This window comes from Rousettus aegyptiacus, unplaced genomic scaffold (genome assembly GCF_014176215.1).
Source record: "Rousettus aegyptiacus isolate mRouAeg1 unplaced genomic scaffold, mRouAeg1.p scaffold_m13_p_6, whole genome shotgun sequence".
NCBI classification, from domain to species: Eukaryota; Metazoa; Chordata; class Mammalia; order Chiroptera; family Pteropodidae; genus Rousettus; species Rousettus aegyptiacus.
In genome coordinates, this window is record NW_023416309.1 from 15,346,299 (window position 1) to 15,356,850 (window position 10,552).

At 50.9% G+C, this 10,552-nt stretch overlaps 1 protein-coding gene across 5 annotated transcripts in view; it reads right to left on the minus strand.

Annotated features, from left to right (window-relative positions):
* The window catches only part of SLC29A3 (solute carrier family 29 member 3), a 41,988-nt gene extending 31,895 nt beyond the window's left edge, over nucleotides 1-10,093 (minus strand). The window contains exons 1-2 of one of the 5 annotated variants that reach the window (XM_016162314.2): nucleotides 10,017-10,093; nucleotides 6,526-6,824 (exon numbers count right to left, since the gene is read on the minus strand). In XM_016162314.2, coding sequence (XP_016017800.2) covers nucleotides 6,526-6,824; nucleotide 10,017 — 300 coding nt within the window. In that variant the 5' untranslated portion in view covers nucleotides 10,018-10,093. Of the gene's footprint in view, nucleotides 1-6,525; nucleotides 7,435-9,455; nucleotides 9,688-10,016 lie in introns of those variants that run through there. The other 4 variants (XM_036222894.1, XM_016162312.2, XM_036222893.1 and 1 more) reach the window with 4 other exon arrangements.
* Nucleotides 10,094-10,552: the final 459 nt, after the last annotated feature.

A 10,552-nucleotide genomic window follows, 5' to 3' on the forward strand; every position in this document is an offset into this window, starting at 1 on the left:
CACCTATCCTTTAGGGCTTAGGAAGGACTAAAAGAGAGCAAGAAAATAAAGCCTCTGGCACACAGAAGGTTGCTTAGTACTGTGGAATTAAAGAACAAACCAGTGCTCTTGGCACAGCGGTTGGCACACAGCAAAGGCAGCTAATGTTATTAGGATTCAGCACAGTCCTCACCCAACAGTTACCAAGTAGCAGGTGTGCAATAAATACTGAGTTCCCTCCCAGCTATACCTGGAGTGCTCTGCAAATGCTGCCAGGGGTCTGTGTGGACAGAGCCCCAGGGGTCACGGCGCTGGCCTCAAGCCACGCAGCAGGTGCAGTCACCGCTAGGATAGGAACAAATGAAGTCCTGTCACCATGAGGGCTTCTCCCAGGCACCCCGCAATCTCATGAGACAGAGAGGCCCAGCTTTCTCTCAGGTTTTACAAAGTAAATTACCCGCTCGCTGGTCACATTCCTCTCCCTGATCCAGCATGGAGAGGTCACTGGCTGGTCTTCACAGTGACAGCAGAACAAAGAGGCAGAGGCCAGGATGCCTCCCTGAAGGGTTTCCCCTCCTGTTTTCATGGCTTCACTTTCTCTCGCTTGTATCACCTCAGGTGCCAGGACATCTACCTCGGGGCCCAGCTGGCCCTACTGCTCCTTTTCCAGGAGCCTGAGAAATGGGGAAGAAGAGGAAGATGGCTATGGAGCCCTCCAACTCCCACCAAAGGGAGCATTTACCCAGATGAAGGGTCAAAGCCTCTTCACAGGGCCATCGCTGACTGGCGCAAGACTGCGGGCGGTCAGGGACAGCACAGCCACGGTGAGGAACTTATCAAGCCTGAAGCATTTAGTTTAGAAAAACAACAGACCCTCCATCCACTTACTTTTTTAAGGGCCCCAGGGACGAGCTCCACACTCTCTGAAATGGACTTGGCAAGGAGAGCCATTCCTTGGACTTCTAATTCTCCAAGGAGGAAACACTCCCCTCCTTTGGAAACACTGCCAGCTTTGACAACTTACCCTGTGGGAAGTCCTTCCAGAGGGCTCACCTAAGTCTTAAGTCTCTCAGGATACAGCCTAAGCCCCTTCGATGGCACTCTGGTGGAGGCAGACAACAGCTGCTATTACTCCTCCATGGTAACCTTTCACTGGGATCCTATAGCTGCATGCTGCTTCTCTTGGAGAGCTTAAAAATGCTTGCTCCCAGCCTCCTCCCTAGAATGCACCAGGACAGGCTGGGGAGTGCAGACGGGTATGCTTTAAAAGCTCCCTGGGTGGCTTGAGTGTGCAGCCGGAACTGAGAACACCAAGGGAGAGGGAGAGGCCAGAGTGCATACTGGTTACCATTTGCCAGCAGATGACCTTGGGTCAGGGACCTAAAGCTGAGTCTCTGTTTCTCCACATAGAAACTGGAGATGACAGCAGCCAACTCACCAGGTCATCCTGCAGATGACGATGGCAGGTCTGTTGGTGGGTGGACACAGGCTGCATGGCAAGGATTCCGTAAAGTCAGCAGGTCATTGCCAAGACCTCTGATAATGTGTCTCCCAGTTTCCTCTTCTCTAAACTCGCTCATCCTGGTTCCTTTTCACTTTCCTCCCAGAATTGAGATGTCTGCCTTTAGTTGTAAGATTAGCTCCCAAGTCATGCTATCTTGCTTCTTGAGGATGGGGGGAGAGGAAGGCTAAAGGACTGGGCCAAGACCAAGGTGCTATAAATAAGGGGTGCCCTAGGCCTCAATCTGCAGAACTAGGTCAACCTGGATTGCTTCCGTACTATAGCAATCCAATTTCATGTCTATGCCAACCCACCTGAAAGATCATAACTCCTTTGGTGGTAGCTACTGTGACCCCCCCAGATCTTCCGTTCTCCTTGCAGACCCACACCACCCCTATTTTGGATTGGGGTCATGAAGCTTTCCTCCCTGGCCATACAATAACTAACGCGATAAATATTTATTGTGTGCCACTATGTGCTGTGCACTGTGCTAGAGGTATGCACAGTAAGAGCTGTATTCACTGTCCCCAGAGAGCTAACTGTTTAGCGGGGGAGGCACCCTCATCTGTAAAATAGGTATTGTCATCCATGGATAATAAGTTTTCGCCTCACGGGGTACTGCAGCCTTAAATGAGATAATGAGGACCAGCACTGAGAGCAGTGGCTCCCCTACAGTAAGCACCTAATATCATGAGTTGTATGGTGAAAACCTGATGGGGAAGTACAATGGGTGTTGGGGATCCAGACCCCACTGACGCTAACTCCGAGGAGTGGCAGCAGGGAAGTTTCCCAGGTGTAAAAAAAGTAAATATTTCCTGCCCTGGCACTGGACTATTGGGGTCCCCTCTCTCTGGTCATGGGTTGGATGGGAGAGCAATAGATTGTCAAGCCTGGGTCCTGGCCCTGCTGACACCAAGTTGGACTGTGGGTCCCACCCATGAACTGGCAATGTCCCACAGCCCTCTCAGAGAGGAGCCCTGAGCAGGCCAAGGTGTATGGGAAAAACATGTTGGGAGGGGACCCTGGAGGCCCAGTGGCAGGGAGTGACGAGGATAATGTATAGTCGCTATCCTCTCTGGGGTAGAAAAGAGCCATTCTAGCTTACAGTCCCTGGCCCAGGGGCAGCCAGTGCAGGTCTGCGGGAAAGGCCACGTGAAGGGCAAGGAGATCTCACAGGATCAGGGATGGCTTACAAGCCCCAGAGTAGAGGGAAGACCTGGGGGTGGGGGAGCAAGGGATGAGGGATGCTGACAGCTTGGAAGTTGGGTTCAGAATCCAGAGACAGAGCCAAGACACCTGGTGGAAAAGGAGGCCAAACCAAGTGCAGGCTCTCCACGGGAAGAAGACAGCATTTGGCAGAGTCAGGGTGTGGGGTGGCCCCTGTCTCCAAGACAGTCTTCTTTATACCACTCTCTGAACATCACCAATTTTGTAATCATCTGGCCACTTAAATTCTCTACAGCCTTTCCTAGCTATGGGATTTGGGGCAGGTTATTGAACCTCTCTGAGCTCTGGCTTTTGTCTGAAAACACAGGGTTAATGAAAAACAATGAGTTTAACACCCCTGCCAGCATGTGGGCCCACAGTCAAGCTCAGAAGATGGCGGCCATCCTGGCTCCTGTCACACCATCTTTTCATATAAATTTTTCCTCATTTATGCTCTAATTTTTTTGGCTCTGGGTCAACAGGCCTGCGGTGGGTTCATTCAAAGTTCTTATTCCAAAGAACAAACAGAGACAATGGGGCAGGTGAACAGGATGCTTTCTGAACCATTCCCCAAACTGTTCCAGGCAGAAGGAAATGAGTGTGGATGGCAGGTGACCTTGAAAGTGATATAATTTTGTCTGTGTAAACATTCCCACCGAGACAAACTCCCCATCCAATGGTATCCACCACTGGGAAACATTAAAAGGAAAGGACAGAAAACACAACATCGAGACCCACAGTTCATTGAGTTGCAGGTGGTCACTGGAGACAGAACCATTTAACTTTCTTTCCTTCCCCCAAAGTTGCCCTCAGGTGACAGAGCAGACCAGCCGTCTCTCACAGGGAAATACGAAAGAAAGGGGGAAAAATTGGGGAGGTGGGAGGCAGGAATGGAGAACTAGGCAAAGAAAAATGGCCCGCAAAATGCAGAAACGCCCCAGCATGCTTGCTTCCCAAACCCGGCCCATGAATCGAGGGGTGACAGGTCTCTCATCTCTGATGCCAAGAGCCAGGAGCTCCGGGCAGCCGCAGGTACTACATTTGCACCTGCCAGCACTTGGAAAGAGGCAATAAAGCATTGTAGCAGGGCCTGGAATGCTAAGTGCCTGCAGCTGGGAAGGGATCGCCTTGCAGCGAGAGCAGCTCACGACAGACGTCCACTGTGTGGCAGATGTCCGCTGTGCAAGGGCCAGCTCCCAGATACCTGCCTGCACTTCCGCTCCCACCCGGGGCAGTCTGCTCCCAGGGACAGGGGTGGGAGGAAAGGGCAGGTGCAGAGATAATCTAATCCTGGGGGCTGCCCTAGGCTGGTGCCGGCCCAGACAGACGGGGACCTTTGGGAGGAAGCCCAAGCAGGCTGGGTGATTTACTGAGGCCAGCAGAAAGCTGGGACGCCTGAGTTACTGGTAAATAAAAGTGGATCATAAAGCACTCGACTAAGCCAGGCGTCTGGAAACACACCAGGCTGCATCCCCCAAATGATAATAACGATAATAATGTTTATACAGCATTTACAGCACTAGTGCCAGCCCCCGTTCTAACTGCTTTGTGTGCAGAGTAATTTACTTAATCCTCACAACAACCGTAAGAAGTTGCTGGTAGAATTATCCTCCTGTTACATACCAGGAAGACAGGCAGCACAGAGGCCAGCGAGCTAAGGACTAACAGAGGCAGGATTGGAACCATGCAGTCTGTTTTCCAGAGCCACATCCAAGTCAGTGTTCCTCCAACTCTACTGTGTCTGACAGTCACCTGGGGGCCTTGTCAGCAAGCAGCTCCTAACAGTTGGCCTGGGGTGGGGCCTGAGACTCTGCATTACTAACAAGCTCCCAGGCATGCCTGGTCCAAGAACCACACCTAGAGTAGAAGGCTCTAAACTGCTACACTGTGTTCCCATGACACCTATGTAGTTGCTGAACGGGTTTATACTGCACTGCTCCGGCCCCTGGAGGTGACTGTGAATTCCACAGTTAACAGAAACAAGCCCTCGCAGAATGTCAGAATTAAGGGACCTAATTCAATCAGAATCTCTGGAGTGGGTCCCAGACCAGGATTTTTAAAGCACGCTCAGAGTGATTCTGATGTGTAGTCCTGGGAGAGTCTTTAGACAGACAGTAGGAACACCTCAGCCAATGTGTCAGATTCATTCCTAAAAAATGGGAAAGTTCCTGGAGGTTGGTTAGGTCAGGGATTTCAAAGGTGCTTTCAAACAAGGGGTGGTGAGCCATGCTCTGGGCCAGTTGAAGGGTATGGCTAAGGTCTGCTAGAGTACCCTCTGGTGCACCCCTGGAGGAGAGGGGCAGCTAGCAACCGCCCAGCCTGGCACACCTTCAGAGAGGCCCCCACTTCCCCATCCGTAAGCTTTCATGAGAGAGCAGACACCAGCCTAGATCAACTTTAGAAACGGCTCCCAATCAAGGCTAACTGAACCTCTGAACTCTCTTGACCTGGGCGCCCTGCACCCCCTATCTTCTGCCTACCCAGCCCAGTCTTAATAAAAATACTGCTGAGTCAGTTTACTGAGAATCCCCCAACCCTGATATCTGTTCTCCCTCAATATCCGATCGAATTTCTCATCTGGGCCTTGGTACATATGTCCTTGGCCTGCCTTTAGCAAGAATCCCTCTACCCTTGGTGGCTCCTTTTAGTCATTTTCCACCCACTGACCCTCTCACTTGGCTCCCTGGCTACGAATCCCTACTTGTTCTTGAGTAAAGCCTTCCTTACCATTTCAACGAGTAGCAGAATAAATTTTTAACTCTACCCCAATCCAAGGGAAAAGTCACCCCACAAAGTAATTAGCCCTAGGTGGCAGTAGGGACTTTGGTGCCTCTACCAACCAAACATGATTTAGACTCCTCGCCTTGGCATTCAAGGCCTGGGTAATTACTTCGAGTCCTAGGCAATCTCCAGCCTTATTTCTCTCATATGTGCACCCCACACGTGACAGAGGTAGATGCTTTACTGTTCCTCATACACACCTGAACTTCCTCCCGTCCTGCCTTTGCCAGGCTTTTTCTTTTACTGGGATGTCTCCTCCCCATTCTTCTAATCCACCTGCTCTGACTCACAGCACTCTCTCCCTTGGCGAAGAGACTTTTTATCCCTAAGTATTCATTTCCCCATCCTCCATTATTACACAACCATCCATCCGTGTCCCAACCTCCTTTGAACCCCATGCAGTCACATGACTGAATTCTGACCAATGTGATGTAAGCAAAAGCAATGTGTGTTACTTCCAGGAATGTTCTTATGCCTTTCTTCTCTTCCTATTTGATGTAATGGCTGGAGCTCCATCAGCCATCTTAGACTGTGACGTGATCTTGAACATACAAACTACACACGGTGGAATAACTAAGTTCCTGACAACATGGAACATCATACCGGGGTTGAGCTGGTCCCTCCAGACTTGAACATGTGAGAAAAATTATCTTCCATCTTGTTTTAGCCTCTGCTCTTTTGGAGTTTTCTGTAACTCACAGCTCAACTTAATGCTACAAAGTCCACCCTTTCAAACCCCTGGAGGCACAGACACTGGATTCTTGGGTTTACTGAACTACACTGCAGAGAATCATCATTTGTATCTTCTTCCCAAGTTACATAGTAAGTAATGTGAAAGTTGGAATTGTGTCTTATCCATTTTCATCTTGCCCTGCCACATGAAGCATGAGGCTTCATACACAATACAGGGCATTTCTTAGGACTGAATTGAATTCTATTATATTCCACACAGCATTCTAACTCTCATCCATGTCCTCAGCATGCCTTAGATCTTCCTGGAGCAGTAAAGTTCCCCTTTGCCCAATCCACGCTGCCTCCCAGGAGGGACATGGCCTTACCAGGATGTCTGAGTCCTCAGGTTTCTCCCCGGGGGCTGGGCTGGAGCAGTTGCGGAGTTTGAATATCCAGTACTCCTTGGCAGTGACAAAGAAATTCCATGGCAGTAGGCCACCAATGCCCAGGCTGAAGAAGATGATGTAGGCACCATTGAAGCGGTCTTCGGGCCTCTGCAGGCTGGGTGGCGGGTGGTCCAGCAGCTTCTCAAGCAGCGCTTCCTGGTCAGCACGGAGAGAGCTGCTTGCGGTTCTGTAGGTAGAGTTTGAACTGTGATGAAAGTCATCCTCTGAGGCAATGGCCACTGTTGGAACAGAGAAACAGAGACATAGTAGGTGATCAGAAGCTAAAGCCAGGCACAGCTGGGGACTCACCCAGCCTACGAAGCTGACTATGCACCCCACCATGGGGTCTGTGGGATCACCAAAACTTGCAGAGTTATAGGGCTTCAGGTTTAAGGCTCAACGGGGCAACATAGGTGGTAAACAAGTGTGTAGTTGGCTGGGAGTAAGGCAGTGCAAAATAGTGGGGCTTATGGCAATCGGTCCAGAAGGATAAGCCTGGTCTTAAGGCATTCACATTTGCATGCAGACATACAAAAAGGAATTAGGACCTTCGACAGGCAAAGAATGCTGTCAACTCTTTCCAACTTTATGTGAGAAAATTAAAGAGCAGGAAAGTATGTAGAATATACTACTATTTATGCAAAAAAATCAGGAATGAGGTGTGTGGGGAGGAGAATATACACACATATGTGTATATATCCTCTGGAAGGAAACACAAGAAATTTCCAATAGTTGTTGCCTCTGAGGAGAGATGCTGAGAATGGGAAGGGAGGGAACTTCGTCGCATACTCTTTTGTGCCTTTTGAATTTGAACTATGTGAATGTATTACCTGTTCAAAAATAAAATTACAAATAAAAATAAAAGAAAGCATTCAAAGTAAGTAACATCTTTAAAAAAAAAAAAAAAAAAAAAACCCCAGTGTCTAGAGCTGCCTCCAAAAATCAGTTTGAGACATCTAATAGTTCACTCCCTCATTACATCTGTGGGGAAACAGGTCCAAAGAATGGAAAGTCACAAGCCAGGTAAATGGTCAAGTCTGAGTTTACGGCTCCTGCCAGCCCCCCCCCCCCCTCATTACATCCCGCCCAGGGGCAGCCACTCCATTGTGTGGTAGCTCCTAGGACAAAGGGAAGATTCTAGGTTGTCAGTAACTATTGCCTACATGGCCTTGGGCAAGTCACCATGTATCTGAGCCTCAATTTCCCCATCTGCAAACAGAGGAAAGCCTTTTTACAATGTTTATATAACTACAACTGACTAGCAATGCCAGGCCCATGGTAGCAGCTGTTGCACAAACCTCACCATCTTCCCTGCCATCCTGGGCTTGTCACCTGGCTGGCTGCTGTATTTGGCTGCACGGTAGCATGCCTACTTCTATGCTCTATACAGCACCTAGGACTTGGGAGCAGTGGGATAAATGGAAAATACTTCCATAAAGCTCAGGATGGGACACTTTAACTCCTTCTGCAGTAGCTTCCTCCCTACCCAATAAACCAAGAAGTACATGCATCCTGGCTCACATAGGAGACTGAGCCTTAATCTGGAACATCAAGCCAGGCAGAATGGGTCTTTCTTCCCTGGTGAGATGGGAACATCCTGTCCTATAGGCACAGAGCCTTATTATCCACTATTTTAGGAGAGCCTCACAACATTCCCTGGAATTAGGCGGGACAGGAATTATTGACTCCTTTTTCTCAGATGCAAAAAAGGATGCCTTAAAGACATTTGACTTGTCCCACAGTCAAACTGTAAGAATTCCCAATAAAGTTAAAATTCAGCACGCATGCATGCCAAGATCTGTTGCCTAGCACTTGGGCCTGACAACAGCTTAATATGGTAGGTACTACTCTAAGACCCATTTCCCAGAGTGAGGCTCAGAAAGGTTGAGTAATTTGCCCAAAGTCACACAACTACCAAATGGCAAGAGTGAGGTTACACTCTTGCCATTTGGTAGTTGGCCTCCCCAGGAGTAGGCTGTCTGGCAATGTGAACCAGTATCTGCCAGCTCCAAGTACAATCAGATCCCTTCAGAAAGGTCTCGTGGCCAGTGAGCTGTGAGCAGAGGTGAAGAGGTGTAGGACATCCGCATCAATGTTGGCTGAATAAACTCCGTGTGGCCAGGATATTCTCTCCTACTGAGGAGGCCTGTATCCTGGAGCATGCAGTCGGGAGACTGCTGGATGCTGGCATTCGAGTCAGCAAGTCTATTTTAGACCTGCCCGGTTGAACAGAGCCTTGAGTCACAGGGCGCCCAGCACAAACTAACCAGACAGTGTGGGCACACACCCGCATGCGTGCACATACGCACGCAATTTCTATATTAGTGTTTAAAAAATGTAAAAAGTATGACCCACTAAAGACAATAGTCAACGGGCAAGTGGTTCTTTCCAGGTGGTCCAGGTACAGGGGTGGGTACAGGGGCCAATAACTGGGTCACTTGGCCCACACTTGGCCAGGGACCATTTTCAGCTCTAGGCATTTATTTGTACATAACCATTCAGCCTTGACCAAGCTTCTGAAGGAGCCAGGAATTTTCTCTAACCCAGGTCACAGGCCAGAGCATTGGAGTGAGCAAAGTCTCATTACTCTTTATAAAAGCTAGCTGCTGGCTTTCAGATTGAAAGAAAGAAAAGGGAAGGAAAGGAAGAGCCTGGGGGTACCCAGCACAGGCTGGAGTAAGCCTAGTGAGCATCTCAAGCATCCACAAGAGCTGGGCCAGCTCAACCCTGCTCCCTTTCTGGGTTATCTGAGACAGGGACAGCCCCTACACAAAGCAGAAACTTGTGGGGCCTGGAGCCAGTGCAGACCACCGTCTGGAACTGGGTGCTGGTTCCGAAGAGGTTTCTCCCTCTGGCTGAAGCAAACTCACCTCTGTGCCTCGATTTCCAAATCCATGAAATGGGGTCAGAGGGTCTGGCAAAGCTTACATTTGGAAAAGTATGGCTGGGAAACACAGGGCGCCACCCAGAGGCCATGACAGAATCTGCCTTGGGGTTATGGACACCCACTCCCAACTTCAGGCTCCCCAATTTGGGCCGAGAGTCAGCCACCTTCTGGATACTTTGAGCTGACTTGTCCGTACCCAGGACCCCCACATCCAGGCGGTGAGCTCCGGTCTCAAAAAATCCACAAGGAGGAGGGAAGAGAATCTGCGGGAGAAAGACGACAGAGACCCAGACGGAGCGAAAGTGAGAGAAGAGTGGAAGGAGGGGGAAGAGAGCAGGTAGGAAGTACAGGGAACTTTGGGGAGGGGGCCACAGAGGAAGGCATCCAGCGGGAGGCGGTCATGCTGGGGTCCTGAGGACCCCAGGAGCAGTCCTCGGGAAGGCCCATGGGGGAGGCCGCCAAGCGCGGGGGCTCAGGCGGCGGCCGGGAGCCTGAATCGCTGGTCTGGAGCCAGACCCGCGCCCGACCTCCGGCCCGCACTTACTGTCGCCACCGCACCGCCGCCGCCGCTGCCTCCCCGGCCGCCCTGGCCACTGCGACTCCGGGCTCGGCGGGGCACAGGCCGAGCTCCGCCTCCCGGCCCCGCCCCGGCCTCCCACACCGGCGTTTTCCGGTTTGTAAACTCTTCTCCTTTCATCCTCTCCCCGTGCTCTCGCGCTCGCGTGGAAGCTGCTACACGAACCCATTTCACAGGTGGAGACAATGAGGCGCTGGCCGCCAAGTGGACCGCCCTCGCGGACGCCTGGCCGCGCGGTGACGCCGCATCTCAGGCTGCTTCAAGGCAACACCTCTTCACCTTGCAGCTGGATCCCACCGTCTCAACTCTCTTCTTTTAGCTCCCAGAGTTCTCTGCGCCCCTCCCCCCAAGCTCCTGCAGAGGGCCCCTTCTGATTGGACCCCACTCTCCTTCTTGAGCCTCCTGTCGTTCCCCCACCCAGCACCACTTCAGGGACCCCCTCCTGTCTCAGAGCTGGCTCCGGCCACCCAGCTTTTGCCCCTTATGTCAAGGTTCCTTTGTGC